Here is a 20,963-nt window from a genome sequence, read left to right on the forward strand (position 1 = left end):
AAAGGAAGCTGTTTTATTTACTTGATTGGTCCCATCTGAAATATGATCAATTAAATTTCTTGAAATTCAAATTATATTAGTGAAATTATCAGCATTTTCTAAAATTTATATCAGAAGAGCAATCACATTCCAAAGGAGGCAAACATTATATGATTGGAATGAACTTACAACAGCATATATTCAGTAAGTCATCACACAAATTAATATTTCAATTAGCTTTTTCAAACAATTTCTTAAGAGAGTTTTGTTGCTACAATCATTTTTATGTAGAGTACCAGACTGTTCCTGGTTGCAATGCCATACTTTTAAGTAGATTGTCAACAAGCTGCTTCATTTATTTATTTAGCATCCAATAGATCACACATGTGATAAAGGATTTGTCATTTGATTACACGTAACACATAACAACACATACACATAATAAATGGACAAACATATTCAAACAGCAAAACAAATTACATACACATAGTACATAAGTAGTGTACAAGAACTTATTATACAAAAACAAAAGTACGTGCTCATGATAAACAATTATAGATCATGAACTATGCCTTATACACAAAACGTATTATGGATGCTTAACAGATTTTTCATAAGTACCATAATTACAAAGTTGAAAACATAATTATTTTAGTTTAAATTTTTTAAAAAGTAAGTACAGGTTTCAATCCACAGCCTGAGACTGGTATTCATTTACACTGAAATAGCATTTCTCCATCAAGTATTTTTTTACTTCACGCTTGAAATTATTTTTGCCTTTCAATTCTTTAACTTGAGATGGAAGTGGATTTAAAAGCTTTATTCCTAAGTGGCTAACATGTTTCTGACTTCTAGTTTTTGCTACATACGGAATGTGGAAGTCTTTACAATGCCTTGTATTGTGATCATGGTAGCTTGAGTTGGTTTGGAGATCACAGTTATTTTTACTGATCATTTCCAGGCATTTAAAAATATATATCAATGGTATTGTCAGTATCTTTAGTTGTCTGAATAAGGGTCTACAGTGAGTTTGTGGTGGGCTGTGTGTCATGATACGAATAGCTCTTTTTTGCATAATAAAAATGTCATTTAGTCTTGACCTGGTTTTTCCCCAAAAACTTATGCCATAGCTTGCAACTGATTGGAAGTAACTAAAGTACACTGCTCTAATACATTCCTTGCTACATACCTTGTATATTATTCTTAAAGCAAAACATGCTGAGCTAAGTTTCTGTGTAAGGTATACACTGTGTTCATTCCAGTTTAAATCTTGGTCAATTCGCATTGCCAAAAAATTTGTGGTGAACACTTTTTCTATTTGTTTACCATCCACCATAAGGCACATATTTTCCCCTTGACACTTGCTTCCATACTGTATAAAGTTTGTTTTCTTTGTATTTAATGTCAGCTTATTTGAATAAAACCATGACTGTATGTATGAGAGCATTTTTTCTGCTGTAGTACACAATGATTCTTTTATATCACTAATTATGATACTTGTGTCATCTGCAAATAGTAGAATTTTGGCTGAGCTTTCTGGAGCCTGTATACCATTGATATAAATTCGAAATAACAATGGGCCCAGAATGCTGCCCTGTGGAACACCTATTTCAATTTGTTTTGGTTCAGATATGAGTTTAAAATTGTGAAGATTGTTGAATGACCTCAGCTCAACAACTTGTGACCTGGTTTGCAGATAAGATTCAAACCATTTTTTAACAGTCCCCCTGATGCCTATTGCTTCAAGTTTCTCTAGTAATATTACATGGTTCACAGTATCGAAGGCTTTGGATAAATCTAGATTAATTCCAACAACCTGTTTATTTGACTCTGAATTACTTACTATTTCTGTTGTGTAGTCCAATATGGCTGTTTCTGTACTGTGCCCTGCTCGAAAACCATGTTGTTGTTGTTTTCTTCAGTCCTGAGACTGGTTTGATGCAGCTCTCCATGCTACTCTATCCTGTGCAAGCTTCTTCATCTCGCAGTACCTATTGCAGCCTACATCCTCCTAAATCTGCTTAGTGTATTCATCTCTTGGTCTCCCTCTACGATTTTTACCCTCCACGCTGCCCTCCAGTACTAAATTGGTGATACTTTGATGCCTCAGAACATGTCCTACCAACCAATCCCTTCTTCTAGTCAAGTTGTGCCACAAACTCCTCTTCTCCCCAATTCTATTCAATACCTCCTCATTAATTCTTGTGTAACATCACATTTTGAAAGCTTCTATTCTCTTCTTGTCTAAACTATTTATTGTCCATGTTTCACTTCCATACATGGCTACACTCCATACAAATACTTTCAGAAACCACTTCCTGACACTTAAATCTATACTCGATGTTAACAAATTACTCTTCTTCAGAAAGGCTTTCCTTGCCATTGCCAGTCTACATTTTATATCCTCTCTACCTTGACGATCATCAATTATTTTGCTCCCCAAATAGCAAAACTCCTTTACTACTTTAAGTGTCTCATTTCCTAATCTAATTCCCTCAGCATCACCCAATTTAATTCGACTACATTCCATTATCCTCATTTTGCTTTTGTTGATGTTCATCTTATACTCTCCTTTCAAGACACTGTCCATTCCATTCAGCTGCTCTTCCAAGTCCTTTGCTGTCTCTGACAGAATTACAATGTCATTGGCGAACCTCAAAGTTTTTATTTCTTCTCCATGGATTCTAATGCCTACTCTGAACTTTTCTTTTGTTTCCTTCACTGCTTGCCCAATATACAGATTGAATAACATCAAGGAGAGGTTACAACCCTGTCTCACTCCCTTCCCAACCACTACTTCCCTTTCATGCCCCTCGACTCTTATAACTGCCATCTGGTTTCTGTACAGATCGTAAATAGCCTTTCACTCCCTGTATTTTACCCCTGCCACCTTTATAATTTGAAAGAGAGTATTCCAATCAACATTGTCAAAAGGTTTCTCTAAGTCCATAAATGCTAGAAACATAGGTTTGCCTTTTCTTAATCTTTCTTCTAAGATAAGTCGTAAGGTCAGTATTGCCTCACATGTTCCAACATTTCTACAGAATCCAAACTGATCTGCCAGGAGGTCAGCTTCTACCAGTTTATCCACTCATCTGTAAAGAATTTGCGTTAGTATTTTGCAGCTGTGACTTATTAAACTTATAGTTTGGTAATTTTCACACCTGTCAACACCTGCTTTCTTTGGGATTGGAATTATTATATTCTTCTTGAAGTCTGGGGGTATTTCGCCTGTCTCATATATCTTGCTCACCTGATGGTAGAGTTTTGTCATGACTGGATCTCCCAAGGCAGTCAGTAGTTCTAATGGGATGTTGTCTACTCCCAGGGCCTTGTTTTGCCTTTGGTCTTTCAGTGCTCTGTCAAACTCTTCACGCAGTATCTTATTTCCCATTTCATCTTCATCTACATCCTCTTCCATTTCCATAATATTGTCCTCTATATACTCCTTCCACCTTTCTGCTTTCCCTTCTTTGCTTAGAACTGGGTTGCCATCTGAGCTCTTGATATTCATACAAGTGGTTCTCTTTTCTCCAAAGGTCTCTTTAATTTTCCTGTAGGTTGTATCTATCTTACCCCTAGTGAGATCAGCCTCTACATCCTTACATTTGTTCTCTAGCCATCCCTGCTTAGCCATTTTGCACTTCCTGTCGATCTCATTTCTGAGACGTTTGTATTCCTTTTTGCCTGCTTCATTTACCGCATTTTTGTATTTTCTCCTTTCATCAATTAAATTCAATATTTCTTCTGTTACCCAAGGATTTTTACTAGCCCTCATCTTTTTACCTACTTGATCCTCTGCTGCCTTCACTACTTCATCCCTCAAAGCTACCCATTCTTCTTCTACTGTATTTCTTTCCCCCATTCCTGTCAATTGTTCCTTTGTGCTCTCCCTGAAACACTCTACAACCTCTGGTTCTTCCAGTTTATCCAGGTCCCATCTTATTAAATTCCCACCTTTTTGCAGTTTCTTCAGTTTTAATCTACAGTTCATAACCAATAGATTGTGGTCAGAGTCCACATCTGCCCCTGGAAATGTCTTACAATTTAAAACCTGGTTCCTAAATCTCTGTCTTACCATTATATAATCTATCTGAAACCTGTCAGTATCTCCAGGCTTCTTCCATGTATACAACCTTCTTTTATGATTCTTGAATCAAGTGTTAGCTATGATTATGTTTTGCTCTGTGCAAAATTCTACCAGGCGGCTTCCTCTTTCATTCCTTACCCCCAATCCATAGTCACCTACTATGCTTCCTTCTCTCCCTTTTCCTACTACCGAATTCAGTCACCCATGACTATTAAATTTTTGTCTCCCTTCACTATCTGAATAATTTCTTTTATTTCATCATACATTTCATCAATTTCTTCATCATCTACGGAGCTAGTTGGCATATAAACTTGTACTACTGTAGTAGGTGTGGGCTCCGTGTCTATCTTGGCCACAATAATGTGTTCACTATGCTGTTTGTAGTAGCTTACCCGCACTCCTATTTTTTTATTCATTATTAAACCAACTCCTGCATTACCCCTATTTGATTTTGTATTTATAACCCTGTATTCACCTGCCCAAAAGTCTTGTTCCTCCCGCCCCCGAACTTCACTAATTCCCACTATATCTAACTTTAACCTATCCATTTCCCTTTTTAAATTTTCTAACCTACCTGCCCGATTAAGGGATCTGACATTCTACGCTCTGATCTGTAGAACACCAGTTTTCTTTCTCCTGATAATGACATCCTCTTGAGTAGTCCCCGCCCGGAGATCCGAATGGGGGACTATTTTACGTCCGGAATATTTTACCCAAGAGGACGTTATCATCATTTATCCATACAGTAAAGCTGCATGCCCTCAGGAAAAATTACGGCTGTAGTTTCCCCTTGCTTTCAACCGTTCGCAGTACCAGCACTGCAAGGCCATTTTGGTTAGTGTTACAACGCCAGATCAGTCAATCAACCAGACTGTTGCCCCTGCAACTACTGAAAAGGCTGCTGCCCCTCTTCAGGAACCACATGTTTGTCTGGCCTCTCAACAGATACCCCTCCATTGTGGTTGCACCTACGGTACGGCTATCTGTATCATTGAGGCACGCAAGCCTCCCCACCAACGGCAAGGTACATGGTTCATGGGGGGGGGGGGGGGGGGGGGGGGAATTAAACATTATGTTTTGCAAACTGTTTGCTTTATTATCAACTTAAAAAATTCTTTCTGTTGTCAATGCACTTTTTAGTTGAGCATCATTATAACTCTAATAATTTGTCCACGACAGCTACTGGCAATTTAGCAACAAACCTCTTTGCTCTGGCCACCTTTGCTTTTACTGCACTCACCTATTTCATTCCAGTATTCCTTAAACTAACTTGCACTAACTGTTTTTCATTTTTTTTATAGATTTCATTGTTGCCTACAAAAGTTCCACTGTTTCCTTTAACCAGATCAATACTGTCAGTAATATTATTATTATCATTGCATAAATTACTCGGAAATACAGTTAAATTCTTGTTTATTTCCATATTTCTTACATAATTAATAAATTTCATACTCTCTTTCCTCCACCACTCAGGATAAACTCTTTTACATGAACCTGCCAATTTTTTCACATTTCCTCATCAAATTGTCCATCCCCAACATCTATCCAATCTATACAAAGAAAAATATTATTCAACAGTTCACTGACAGCTTTGTTCTGAATACTTTCAGTAACCAAATTACAGGCCTCATTTGACTTCGTATTCAAGGCATTCAATTTTTATTATTTCCATTAACTTGATTAAATTTTCTCTTCTTCTCCATCAAAACCATTATTTACATTATAAGTATTACCATTAACCATATTTTCACTCTTGGTTTCAACACTATCCAATACTTTGTAGGAAAAGACAGATTGCTACTTATCGTGAAGAAGACATGTCAAGTTGCAGACAGGCACAATTATGAAGGTGATTTGAAAAGTTCTTGGAACGGAATAGAAAAAAATTACTTCCATCACTGAAACTTTTTTTATTTTTCAATGTAGTCTCCTTGTAGATTAATGCACTTGGTCCAACAATGCTCATGTGCCTTGATCCTGTCTTGAAAATGAATTTCCTCCAGGCCTGCAAAATAGTTATCAACTCTGGCTACCAATTCTTCGTTTGAAGTTAATCTTCATCCACAAAGAAAAATTTTCTGTTTGGGGAAGAGATGGGAGTCTGACCAAGCCACATCAGGTTAATAAGGCAGGTGTGGCAACAATTCATGTAATTTTGCCATGGCAATGGCACATGTGTGCGGGCACACATTGTCTTGATGGAAGATGACTTTCTTCCTTGCTAAACCTGGCCTTTTTTCATGTATCTTTTGTTGCAATTTGTCCAGGAGGTTAGCATAGTATTATGCAGTAATTGTTTGCCCAGTGCGGAGGTAATCTACAAACAGAATCCCCTTCGCATCCCAGAAATCTTATGCCAGGACCTTCCTGCCGAATGAATTATTGTAGCCTTCTTTGGTGATAGAGCATCTGCATGTTTCCACTACTTTGACTGTTGTTTTGTCTCTGGGGTACAGCAGTGCACCCAAGTTTCATCTGTGTTCACATCTTGTTTGTTTCTCCTAAAACGGGCCAAACATTGTTCCGATATGCCCATTCTCATGCATTTTAGATCCAGAATCAAGAGTTGCGTCACCTATCTTGCAGATGATTTTTTTCATTTCTAATTCTTCAATTAAATGTGATATACCCTTTCGGATGACATCTGGCAACCATGAGCAATTTCACGGACTTTCAATCGGTGATCCTTCATGACCATTTTGTGCACTTTTGCAGTGATTTCTGGAGTAGTGACACATTTTGGCTGACCATTGTGCAGATCATCATCTAAGCTTTGTTGATCAAATTTAAATTCATTTGTCCACTTGGTAACAGTTGAATATGAAGGAGCAGAGTCCCCCACTGTATTCTGGAAATCAGCTTGAATGTCCTTTGTTTTCATACCTTTCTTCACAAAGTACTTAATTACTGCTCGAATTTCGATTTTTTTTCCATCTTTGCAAATCACTACATTGGAACAACAACAGAGCCACGTCACAGATACAGCTATCTTCCAAGAGCATTGACATGGGAAGTGTTTACAGGAAACAGTCCAATGAATATCAAGTGAACAACTCGTTGCAATAGTGCTGACCTCTCCTGGTGACTCTGAAAACTTTTCAAACCACATTCATAAATGACTCTCACATAAAGCTTTTGCCACACCCTTCATCAGTAAAACACACACACACACACACACACACACACACACACACACAAGCTAGCAAACCTCATGTACACATGACTGCCAACAGCAGCATCTTAGGCCAGAATGCCACATCACGTGGGATGCAAACTGTAATTTGGAGGGGGCAGAGAAGGGGAAGGGATAGTAGTATATGGGTGGAGAAAGAGACAAATGGTGTCTGGTGGAATGTGCAGGGACCTGACTGCCAACAGGAGCAGCATCAGAAGGTTGTGAGGTGAGGCAGGGAGGTGGGAGAAAAAAGGACCCAAAACGGCAGCGAGTGGGGAGAGACACACAGGTGCATTGGCTGTACACATTGTTCATAAATTCATCAGTTGAATAGTAGCACCTGTGTATTCACCTCACATGTCAGAGAAAAATGAGCTTTGTCTGTCCATAGGCTGTTCAACTTCAATCCTTGGGAGAAAGTGGAGAGGGAAGTCAACACGTCGTTGTTTGTCCTGTGGTATGAGCTGCTGTACAACATGGATCTTGTATAGATACTATTTGAGAATGGATTGAAGCAACTTTGGTACAGTGGACAATGGGATGTTCAACTGCTGTGATGCAGCACGTGCACTGTCTGACCATCAGGAATTATTTGCAGTGTTGTCTGCCATAGCAGCAACGATTTCATCAATCACCTGTGGTGTAACCAGTAGCCGGAGTGATGCCCAGTTCATCTGAACTTCTTCATCATGTTCTGCACAGCAAGTGGAGAAAGAGGCCCCTCCCATAACCCTTTTAGCTGGCGATATCCTTGAAGCACAGCTGAGGCATTACTGGTGTTTTGATAATAGAGCTTCACCCATAATGCCCTGCTCCTTTTGTCCAAGTATCAAAAGTGCACTGCAACTGGTCAGGTGTGTGAGACCATGAATCATGATGGCCATAGTTGGAACTGGATGGTGGTGCTGTGACACATGGATATCATGCACCCGATACTCTGGACATTAATGCTACCACATTTGGTACGAGTACAGTATGGTAACTAGTTTCCATGTTATAATGAGTTCAATAGGGAAAGTTTAATTATAACCACCCAGTATTTGAAGCTCGTCTTGAATACTTTATTTTTCAAGAATTTTAAATAAAGCAATCAGAAGTGAGACTGGGTGGTAGTTGGTAGCATCAGACCTATGACCTTTTTTATGCAATGGTTTAACAAAAGCACATTTTGGTCCGTCTGAAAAGATGCACTGTTTCAAACAGCTACTATGTATGTGGCTGAGAATCCTTCTTATCCATTGGGAAAAAGCTTTTAGTACTCTGTTGGAAATGCCATCAATTCCATGCGACATTTTATTTTTGAGTGAATTTATTATTTTCCTAATTTCAGTAGGAGCGGTGCGTTGAGTTTCAGTTTTATCAAGTTGCTTAGGTATTACCCCTTCCATGCACAGCATTGTATTTTCTAATGATTAACTGGATCCTGCTTTCTCTAGAACACTCAAAAAATGATTATTAAAAATATTTTCTACTTCTGACTTTTTGGTATCAAACTTTTCATTGAGTTTGTTATAAACACAGTCTTCCTGTGCTCTCAGTTGCCCTGTTTCCTTTTGAACAATATTCGAAATTGTTTTAATTTTATTATCAGATATGCCAATCTCAGACTAATTGCACATACTCCTGGGCTTTTTAATAACTTTTCTTAACACAGAGCAGTAATTTTCACAATGGTTGATGTTTCTGGATCATTAGTCCTTGTAGCTATAAGATACATTTCCCTTTTTAGATTACAAGATATTTTTAACCCTTTAGTAAGCCATGGGTTTTTAGAGAGTGCCTTATAATTATGTTTCACTGTTTTCAAATATACTCATAAAGGTATAATGAAACAGGTTAAATTTTAATTTAGCATCTAGTTCCCTGTACACCTCCACACAGTCTAATTGTTTCAAGCTTTTCCTAAAATTTGCAATTGTTAAATTGTTAACTAAGTGTACTATTTTGGAGGACTGTTTCACATTAGTGTATGGAGCTATGTCATATATTGTAACTAGCCATACATCACGATGAGACAGACCATTCTTAACAGAAAAAGTTTTTGTTTGATTGAAATTGTCTTGGTTTATAAAAACATTATCTGTCAGTGTGCTGCTTTTCTGTACCACCTGAGTAGGAAAATCAGTAACTGACATCAAATTGAGAGAACCAAGTAATATTTCAAGGTCAAGATTTCTATTGGACTCTTTCAGAAAATCTACTCTGTAATCCCCACAAACAATAATTTGCTTCCCTCTGTCTGAGAGATCGAACAACAAAGAATCTAAGTTTTTCAAAAATAGTTGAAATATTCCCAATGAGGAGCTATACACAGCTACAATTATAAAAGTGAGGACACATGACACATGAACTGATGCACTGTTCTGGTGTGACATCCAAGTCTGCTTTTGCACAATACGGGCCTCTTCCTGAATCCCTCAAAGTTGCTAAAATTACCCGATAGATCTCCTTGTTAACCATGCAACAGGCAGTTCAAATTCCTGATGGAAAATGCCTTGTCAGTCAAAAAAACACAGCCATCATCTCCTCGATTTCTGACTGACTCGTGCACGATGTTTTTGATGAGTCAATCCTTTGCACACCCACTGCAACAGATGCACCATTATTTCAACATCACAGCTATAAACCCACATCTCATCTCCTGTTATGATGTTCTTAGGGAAGTTTTCACTGCCATTTACACTAGCAAGCAGTTATTGACTGATTTCAGCATAATCTCAAACTTCTACAAAACTTTTTCTCACTGGCTTACGGAATGATGAAAGTAAAAATTTTATTGGTCACTATGTTTTCACTATTCATGCAATAAAACTTCAGCATCAAACATGATATTTTAATTTATTATTTCTTTACTATTAACTCTATTTGCAAAACACTTTGCAGACAGTACCTACATACATCATTGAATGTGCCTGCAAAATTATATCATTGTATAACATATAGGTCATAAACATTGAGCACTTGCTTTTGCTTAAAATGTTGCAAAAATTACCCAGATTACATTCATCCAGTGTTTCACAAAGAAGTTCGATTCTTTAAAAAAATTGGGGGTTTACTGATTGTTACTAATCTGACAAACAGCAGGTGTACATGTTTATTTCAAAGGTTATGGCTTGATGACTAATGGCCACAAAGAAATGAGACTAATGACAATTTGTTGTCTAAAACTGCCACTAGGTGTGCTCAGTAGCAGCAGTGGGTTCCATTGTTCACACATTATTTCAGAAGTTCAGTCTTTTTTCAAATACCTAATCTAAAAGTAACTATGACTAGTCATTTACAAAATATTTTTTTTTTGTGAGCTGGTTTTTTAACTTTTTCAGGCTTATTTCCAGACGAGGAATGCACATATATATATATATAAAAAGAAAGATGATGAAACTTACCAAACAAAAGCGCTGGCAGGTCGATAGACACACAAACAAACACAAACATACACACAAAATTCTAGCTTTCGCAACCAATGGTTGCCTCGTCAGGAAAGAGGGAAGGAGAAGGAAAGACAAAAGGATATGGGTTTTAAGGGAGAGGGTAAGGAGTCATTCCAATCCCGGGAGCGGAAAGACTTACCTTAGGGGGAAAAAAGGACAGGTATACACTCGCACACACACACACATATCCATCCACACATACACAGACACAAGCAGACATTTCTGCTTGCGTCTGTGTATGTGTGGATGGATATGTGTGTGTGTGCGAGTGTATACCTGTCCTTTTTTCCCCCTAAGGTAAGTCTTTCCGCTCCCGGGATTGGAATGACTCCTTACCCTCTCCCTTAAAACCCATATCCTTTTGTCTTTCCTTCTCCTTCCCTCTTTCCTGACGAGGCAACCATTGGTTGTGAAAGCTAGAATTTTGTGTGTATGTTTGTGTTTGTTTGTTTGTGTGTCTATCGACCTGCCAGCGCTTTTGTTTGGTAAGTTTCATCATCTTTCTTTTTAGATATATTTTTCCCACGTGGAATGTTTCCCTCTATTATATTCATAAAAAACAAAGATGAGGTGACTTACCGAACGAAAGCGCTGGCAGGTCGATAGACACACAAACAAACACAAACATACACACAAAATTCAAGCTTTTGCAACAAACTGTTGCCTCATCAGGAAAGAGGGAAGGAGAGGGGAAGACGAAAGGAAGTGGGTTTTAAGGGAGAGGGTAAGGAGTCATTCCGATCCCGGGAGCGGAAAGACTTACCTTAGGGGGAAAAAAGGACAGGTATACACTTGCACACACGCACATATCCATCCACACATACAGACACAAGCTGTCTGCTTGTGTCTGTATGTGTGGATGGATATGTGCGTGTGTGCAAGTGTATACCTGTCCTTTTTTCCCCCTAAGGTAAGTCTTTCCGCTCCCGGGATTGGAATGACTCCTTACCCTCTCCCTTAAAACCCACTTCCTTTCATCTTCCCCTCTCCTTCCCTCTTTCCTGATGAGGCAACAGTTTGTTGCGAAAGCTTGAATTTTGTGTGTATGTTTGTGTTTGTTTGTGTGTCTATCGACCTGCCAGCGCTTTCGTTCGGTAAGTCACCTCATCTTTGTTTTTATATAAAATTTTTCCCACGTGGAATGTTTCCTTCTATTTTTATATATATATATATATATATATATATATATATATATATATATATATAATTTTTTATATATAATTTTTTTATGTATATATATATTCATACGTGTAACATGATGCTGGACATTGGAAGATGCTTCACAATGAAACAGTAAAAACATGAACAGAATGGGTGAGGCAGCAATCTGTGGCTGTTTGCTGATGATGCTGTGGTGTACTGGAAGATGTCATCTTTGAGTGACTGTTGGAGGATACAAGATTACTTAGACAAAATTTATAGTTGATTTGATAAATGGCAGCTTGCTCTGAATGTAGAAAAATATAAGTTAATGCAGATGAGTAGGAAAAACAATCCTGTAATGACTGAATACAAACATTGGTGATGTGCTACTTGACACAGCCACATCAATTAAATATCTATAGTGGCCAGCACAAAAATAGGGCTTCAAAGTCATCTCACCATCTTAGAGCATTGCCAGTTTTTTTTATAGCTATAACTTCAAATGTTCATAAAAATTTAAAAAAAATATTGGGCAACTCTATTTTTACTCTAAAATTGATGGAGTACTCTTCAAAAGAAAATTCTCACTAACTGCTAAGGGGGAAAAAAAAGCCTAACGTTACAAGGAATTTTGGAGGAAAATAATATTTTACTTCAACCTATGGTAGTAGCAGAATCATCAATGTAATTGGACTAAGAAAAAATGAACATCCTCAAAGATTACAGATCCATATGCTACACCTTTTATTTCAGAAACATAAAAGTATTCTGAGATAAAAAAATAAAATATTGTAAGAGGTGTGAAACTGCTGACTACATAGTGAAAAATGTTGTCGCTGATTAATTTTTGTTCTGTAGGACTTCAAAGGAACTTTCCATGAGAAAATTTTTAAGAAAGCTGCAAAATTATTTTTGGTAAAATTTCAGACATCATTATTGTATCATATCACGTACAGAGGCAAATTACTTCTGCAATATTCCTTGTGCAGCAGCATGCGAGTCACTGTAGGCTGTCGCCAAGAGTTTTGTTTGGACAGCTTGCTTTAATATGACCAAGAATATTCCCTACTTTCCAAAAACATTTTACTGGCTGCTAATGCATATCCTTTGTCATTGCATCCATCACTCAAAATGACAATATACACTATGCAGCAGTAATTGTAGTTATTTTGAGGCCAATATTTTCACTGAAGTCAAGTAAAATATTTGTTTGAAAGGTTTTGTGAGACCTAAGTTTTATCTAAATTTGCTGTAAGCCTACTATTCTCAGTATGTAATATGTGCTTGGTACACAAAAACCTTGTTCTTTTTATTTATTTTATTTATTTATTTTATTTATTATCATCCCAATGATCACATTTGTGATATAGGATTTGTCAGGGTACATTTTAACAGCTATATAATATCTTTACAAAATTTGTATCTGTGCTGAATTCATATTAATCTATCTTATGTTTAATACAATATAGAACTAATAAGTGTTTTATAACATAATTTATTATGCACTGATGTAATTTCATTTGTCACATTAACTTAAACATACATTTTATACAGTTGCGCAGAGATATTCACTTATGCTGTAATAGCATTTGTCAAGCATGTGGTTCTTTAGAACAGTTTTAAATTTATCCTTATTTTCCAGCTCTTTGATATGTTTTGGTAGTGCATTAAAAAGTTTGATGCCTTGATTACATACATGTTTCTGGCTTCGGGTCCTTGTTACAGCTTGTATGTGGAGATCTTTACATTGCTGTGTATCGTAATTATGGAAGTCTGTATTGGTTTTCATTTTGTCCTGATTTCTTTTGATCACCAACAGACATTTCAGAATGTATAATAATGGAATTGTTAAAATTTTCAATGCTTTAAAAAGGGGCCTACAATGTGTTTGAGGTGGGCTGTGGGTTATTATCCGAATAGCACGTTTTTGCAATTTGAAAATCTCATTTAGATGACAATTTGTTTTTCCCCAGAATACTATCCCATAGGATGCAATGGATTGAAAATAGCCAAAGTATACTAATCTGGTACAGTCATTACTACAAACTCTTGAAATTATTCTACGCACAAAACATGCTGAATTTAGTTTTAGTGCTAAGTTCACCACATGGTCCTTCCAATTAATCTTCTCATCAATGTGCATACCCAGGAATTTTGCACACTGTACTCTTTCAAGTTGTTTGCCCTCCATTGTGGGATTTAGGTCGTCCTGTTCACTTATTTTTCCATATTGCACATAATTAGTTTTTTTTGCATTCAGTGTTAGCTTGTTAGCACTAAACCATTTTTGTATATCTTGTAGGACATGGTCCGCAGTACTGTGCAATGACTGCTTCATATCACTAACTATTAAACTAGTATCATCAGCAAATAACATGATTCTAGCTTTTTCTCTCTGACATCTGAATATCATTAATGTAAATGAGGAACAGCAAGGGGCCTAATACACTTCCTTGGGGTACTCCTACTGTGACCTCCCTTGGATCTGATCTTAGTTTAATTTTTTGATTAATATTTGGTGCTGTAATTTCAACCACCTGCATCCTCTTTTCCAGATAAGACTCAAACCACTTTTTTACCGGTCCTCTGATACCTATAGCTTCAAGCTTTTTCAAAAGTGTGCTGTGGTCAACAGTGTCAAAGGCTTTTGACAAATCTAGATTTATCCCAACTACACTATTTCCCTCTTCCAATTTAGTGATTATTTCTTTTGTATATTCTAGTACAGCTGTTTCGGTACTTCTCCCAGCTTGAAATCCATGCTGATTACTGTTTATCAGATTGTGCATATTAAGATAATGTGTGACTCTATATTTCATTAGTATCTCTAAAACTTTAGAGAAAGTTGGGAGGAGTGAGACAGGTCTGTAGTTTTCTATTTTAAGTTTATCACCCTTTTTCAACAGGGGAATGACTTTAGAAATTTTCAGTTTTTGTGGAAACATGCCCTCAGCCATTGACAAGTTTGCTATGTGCGCCAATGGTTTTGCTATCTGATTAGCTGTTTTCTTTACTAATATTATTGGCACCTCATCTACTCCAGCTGACATCTTGGACTTCAGACTTTTAATCACTTTTAAAACTTCCTTTTCGTTTGTTGGAACTGCCATCATACTGCTGGCTGCCTTGGGTGCTTCCATCTTAATCTACTCCCCAAGATTCCTGCTTAATGTCTGGGGTACCTTTAAAAAGTAATTATTTATATAATTAGGCATGGCATATTTATCTACCATTTTATTCTCCTCATTTTTTAGAATAATTTCCTTGTCTTTAGTAGGTACCCCGGTTTCTTTTCTCACAATTTCCCATGCTATTTTAGTTTTTTTTCTGGGCTGTTTTATTTCCATATTATTACTTAATAACTTTGCATTTGCAATTACTCTGCGGTATATTTTCCTATACCTCTTTACATATTCTATAAAATCAATATTTGTACATTCCCTCAACTCAGAATTCAGTTTTTTCATGTTTTCACATGATTTCTTAATTCCAAGAGTCACCCAAGAACTTGACTTTATGTATCCAGTAGACTTGACTCTGGTCAGTTTCTTTGGAAAACACATCTCAGAGTTCATCATATAAATCGGTGCAAATACACTATATGCCTCATCTGTACTTGACTGTTTCATAACATCTAACCAATTTTCATTTTCTAAGATACTTATGAACTGATGACAGTTGTCCACAGAGAAGTTTCTTTTGTAAATATTATTTACACCTTTATCTTCCTTTGACTGTAAAGGGATTTCAATGGTGAGAGCATTGTGGTCAGACAATCCTAAATCTATGTTTGTTACCTCTATGTCAGTTTCTGACATATTTGAGAAAATGTTATCTATGACTTACTACTCTTACTACTGCAATGTCTCTGTCTTGTGTTACAAATTTCGTCCATCATTACAGTTTCTGAATTAAAAACCAAGTGGGCAGAGGAGATAGTGCATAGAAGTGACTGGCCAGAATAATCAGTTTTATCATGGAAATTATGCTGCATTTCTCTATCCATTGGATACTATCCTCTGTCATACTAAAGTAATACAATTCTACGTTCTAGCTTTTTGTAAAAGTCATCAAATATCATGGACTTCTATGCTCTTCTTGGAGAATCAGAATAGGTGCTGGGAATGTTCTGATGTTACTGTACACTCGATACAGAAGCACCACAATGTTTTGTCATTTTATGAACTGCATTACCCTTACAATGAAACAGCCACTAAATCCTTCTATGAAAAAAAGGAGTTATATTTCGAGTGTAGAAGTAAACTGAATGCAGTAAGATTATATCAGAATGTAAAGACATTCAATATAGGTTTTTAGGAAACACTGTTATTAATTAATGCAGAATTGACTGTCTTATTTTAATTGACAGTTACTGTTGAGTAAACTAATTGCTACCACTTGTGATAAATTTATCAGACATTTACTGTAAGGGATAAACAGTCGCAGTATGTCCTCTGTAACTAAATGAACAGACAAACATTTAAATCAAGTCAGCTTCTTACATAGGGTCTTCTGGTTCCGTGTCTTCAGATTCACTGTTGCTTGTTTCAGCCAAGTGTATCATCACAAATTCCACTACGGTGTCTCTCAAATCCTAGTTCAAGAAACCAGTTTCATGAAATGCTTCTGCGTGTTTTACACACCTCTCCCAGTCCTGCTGAGTAACATGTTAGCTTCTCGACATCAACAAGATTGAAAGTAGTATTTCTTTTCTCTACTTCTAACTTTACTTGGACCCATATCAATTCAAGGGGGTTATACTGGCAGTGATACGGTGGTAGACATACCACTTGGTGTCCCATTTCATTTGATAGTTGATGTAATTCATAAGTCTTTTTGGCACCTATGATTTCTTCCTAAGACAGGAGTTCAGCCTTCATTTCATCAACTGAAAATGAAACATTCTTTCTCTTTAACCACTCCATAATATCTGCCTCATGCCAATTTGAACGTGGCAGCTTTTCTATCTCAATGGAGTGGTAGCTGGCATTATCCATCATGATAATTGACCCTTCTTCCAGTGCAGACAACAGTCAAATAAACCAATTCTTAAAAACTTCTCCATTCATTTCTGAATGGTAATCTGATTGGCAAGAACTTTTCCCATCATGAAAACTAAGTTTGGGCTGGTATGAAGCCTATGGTTAATGAATCAGTGTGGGAAATAATTAATCGGCCACCTCTACCAGTAGGCACTTTCAAACCGCCATTTCCTTTGGAGTTGTGCCATATATACTTATTGGTGTGGTTCTGTGAAACTCAAGTTTCATCGAAATACACTACAGGCCTCATGTCTTTAGCACACAAGAAGTGCATTGTACACAAAAACTTAGCTCTTGCTGCTGCAAGTCTTGGTGTTCCATTAAGAATTTCCATCCATCATTACGCTTCTTGAATTTGGAACCAAGGGAGCAGAGAAGATGAAGACCAGAGGCCTCTGAGCCCAAGTAATTAATTTTTTCATGAGGTCAGCCTGTATGTTTTTAGCCGTTGGATCCTCTCCTCTGTCATAATATCCAAGTACAGTTCTACTCATGAGCTCTTTGGTAAAATCAACAAAGGTAATCGATTTCTGTTCACATTTCTATCCCTTTCTTGGAGAATTAAAACACTCATTCATGTCTGGAGATTCTGCCAATGACACAGATTTGATATAGCATGGTGACACTGAGCTTTCTGCTTCTCTGACTTACTGCACAGCTAATGGTACCTACATGGCAACAAAGCTGAGAGGCGGTCAGATCACAGCCCACAGCCCCTGCTCGCAACAGGCAGTGGCCGTGACCTTGAGAACTCTTCTTTTGTGCCAGTCACTCTAGGCATAACCTTGCAAAGTGATTTGAAATGAAACAAAAACATATATGCAGTAATAGGGAAAGAAAATGGTTGACTTTGGTTTATGGGGAGAATTTTAGGAAAGTAGGGCTCATCTATAAAAGAGACCACATACAGAACATTAGTGTGACCCATTCTTGAGTAGTGCTTGAGTATTTGGGATTCCCACCGGAATGGATTAAAGAAAGAAATCAAGGTTACCAGATTTGTCACTAGTAGGTTCTATCAATGTGTCAGTGCTACAGAGATGATTTGTGAATTCAATTGGGAATACTTGGAGGGAAGACAATGTTCTTTTCCCAAAACACTATTGAGAAAATTTAGAGAACCTACACTTGAAGCTGACTGCAGAATGATCCTACTGTCGCCAACATACATTGTACATAAGCACCATGTAGATAAGATAAGAGAAAGTAGGGGTCATACAGAGGCATATAGAGTGTTATTTTTCCCTTGTTCTCTCTGTGTGTGGAATAAGAGAGCAAATGACTAGTAATGGTACAAAGTATGCTCTGCTGTGTGCCATACTGTGGCTTTTGGGATGTGTATGTAAATGTAGAAGTAAATGTAAATTTCTGCATGTTACACCTGAAGATGAGCCTGGGAATGTTAAACAACTAGTTAATGAAAATAGGGAAATATTTCGTAAGTGGCTGATCACTGCATACATACTCATTACATAATTCTTTCAACAAAAAGCTTCTGACCAAGCACTTTTCCTAATGCTGCATCTTCCAGCTTCATGGAATATCTATTTCTGAAAGTTTTAAGAGAGTGTTCAGTATGTGTGTCATATCAAATTTTATTTTGTAGTATATTTAAGATTGTATTTCTAAAAACCTAATAATGTTATAAAATTTTATATAATTATAATATGTATCTTTGTTACTAAGTGAAAGTATTTTTTTCCAGTGATTTCAACAGCTGAAGAACCATTTCCAGGATGGGGAGATACATTCAATGGTCCAGTTGGTCTTTTAATCGCTGCATCAATGGGTGTTGTACATGTCAGCTATTCACGTAGGAGTTGTGTGGCTGACTACATGCCGGTAGATATTGCTGTCAATGCTACAATACTTGCAGCATGGAAAAAAGGAACTGAAAGGTCTGAAATAATTAAAAAAAACTGCTTCACAAGATTTTGCTTTTATACATTTATCATTTAATGTTTCAATAGAGAAACACTGAAATATTCCAGCAGAATGTTAAGGAAGGAGAAGTTCACAAACTGACTGCAAACAGTTTAATGCTACAGATGGGATTGAAATGCAGTCAGACAAATAAGTAATGTAAAACATCAAGTCTGTGAATAAAATTTAGCAATAAACAAAGGAAGAGTTGAAAGAAGTAGATAGCTGTATGATAATCAAACAATGGAAAATCCAGGGTGGAATGTAACAATATTATGAAACGGAAAGTTGCTGCTCACCATATAGCGGAGATGCTGTTGCAGATAGGCACAACAAAAAAGACTGTCACAAATAAAGCTTTCGTCCATAAAGGCCTTCATCAACAATAGACATAGTCGTCAAAAAGGAAAGAAGTAAAAAGACTGAGTGTGATGATAGAACGATGGCTGTGTAGTGCTGAAATGGGAACAGGGCAGGGGCTGGATAGGTGAGGACAGTGACTAATGAAGGTTGAGGCCAGGAGGGTTGCAGGAATGTAGGATGTATTGCAGAGAACGTTCCAACCTGCACAGTTCAAAAAGCTGATGCCGGTGGGGAGGATCCATATGGCACAGGCTGTGAAGCAGGCATTGAAATGAAGGATGCCATGTCTGGCAGCGTGTTCAGCAACAGGGTGGTTCACTTGTTTCTTGGCCACAGTTTGCTGGTGGCCATTCATGTGGACAGGCAGCTTCCTGGTTGTCATGCCCACATAGAATGCAGCACAGTGTTTGCAGCTTACCTTGTAGATCACACGACTGGTTTCACACATAGCCCTCCCTTTGATGGGATAGGTAATGTTTGTGATCAGACTGGAGTAGGTGGTGGTTGAGGGAAATATGGGACAGATCTTGCATCTAGGTCTGTTACAGTGTTATGAACCATGAGGTAAGGAGTTGGGAGGAGAGATTGTGTAAGGGTGGATGAGTATATTGTGTAGGTCGATGGATGGTGGAATACCATTGTGGAAGGGGTGGGAAGGATAGTGGATAGGACATTTATAACTTCAGGGCACAACAAAACCCTGGTGGAGAATGTAATTCAGTTGCTCCAGTCCTAGGTGGTACCGAGTTATGAGGGGAATGCTCCTCTATGGCCAGACGATGGGACTTTGGAAGGTGGTCGGAGACTGGAAAGATAAGGCACAGGAGATTTGTTTTTTTGCAGGGTTAAGAGGATAGTTACGGTTTGTCCAGGCTTCAATGAGACTCTCGGTATATTTCGAGAGGGACCACTGGTCACTGCAGATGCAACAATCACAGGTGGCTAGGCTTTATGGAAGGGACTTCTTGGAATGAAACTGGTGGCAGCTGTTGAAATGGAGGTATCGCTGGTGGTTAGTAGGTTTGATATAGACGGAAGTGCTGATGTAGCCACCATTGAGGTGTAGGTCAACACTTATGAAGGTGGCTTTTTAGGTTGAGCAGGACTAGGTAAAGCAAATGGGGGAGAAATTGTTTAGGTATTAGAGGAATGTAGATAGGATGTCCTCACCCGCAATCCAGATCACAAAGATGTCATCAATGAATCTGAACCAGGTGATGGGTCTAGGTTTGAGGGTTTCCAGGAAGGATTCCTCTAGTTGGCCCATGAATATGTTGGCATAGGATGGTGGCATGCAGGTGTCTATAGCTGTACCCCGAATTTGTTCATAGGTAATGCCCTCAAAGGAGAAGTAATTGTGGGTGAGGCTATAGTTTTGTCATGTCTGAAATTAGAAATGCCCTGCCCACTATCCTTCCCACCCCTCCCACAGTGATATTCTGCTGTCCACCGAACCTACACAATATACTCATCCACCCTAACACAACCCATGCTCCCAACCCATTACCTCATGCCTCATACCCCTGTAACAGACCAAGATGCAAGACTTGTCCCATACAGCCTCCCAGCACCACCTACTCTGGTCCGGTCATGAACATCACCTATCCCCTCAAAGGCAGGGCTACCTGTGAAACCAGTCATGTGATCTACAAGCTAAGCTGCACTCTATATGGGCATGGTGACCAACGAGCTGTCTGTCAGCATGGATGGTCACCCACAAACTGTGGCCAAGAAACAAGTGGACCACCCTTTTGCTGAACATGCTGCCAAACATGACATCCTTCATCATTTCAATGACTGCTTCACAGCCTGTGCCA

General features: G+C 37.9%; 1 protein-coding gene across 1 annotated transcript in view; it reads left to right on the plus strand.

The window, feature by feature from the left end:
* The window catches only part of LOC124711812 (putative fatty acyl-CoA reductase CG5065), a 156,147-nt gene that overhangs the window by 70,651 nt on the left and 64,533 nt on the right, over nucleotides 1-20,963 (plus strand). Inside the window, exon 5 of the mRNA XM_047242036.1 lies at nucleotides 18,566-18,758. Coding sequence (XP_047097992.1) covers nucleotides 18,566-18,758 — 193 coding nt within the window. The remainder of the gene's footprint in view (nucleotides 1-18,565; nucleotides 18,759-20,963) is intronic.

Source organism: Schistocerca piceifrons, chromosome 8 (genome assembly GCF_021461385.2).
Source record: "Schistocerca piceifrons isolate TAMUIC-IGC-003096 chromosome 8, iqSchPice1.1, whole genome shotgun sequence".
Lineage (NCBI taxonomy): Eukaryota > Metazoa > Arthropoda > Insecta > Orthoptera > Acrididae > Schistocerca > Schistocerca piceifrons.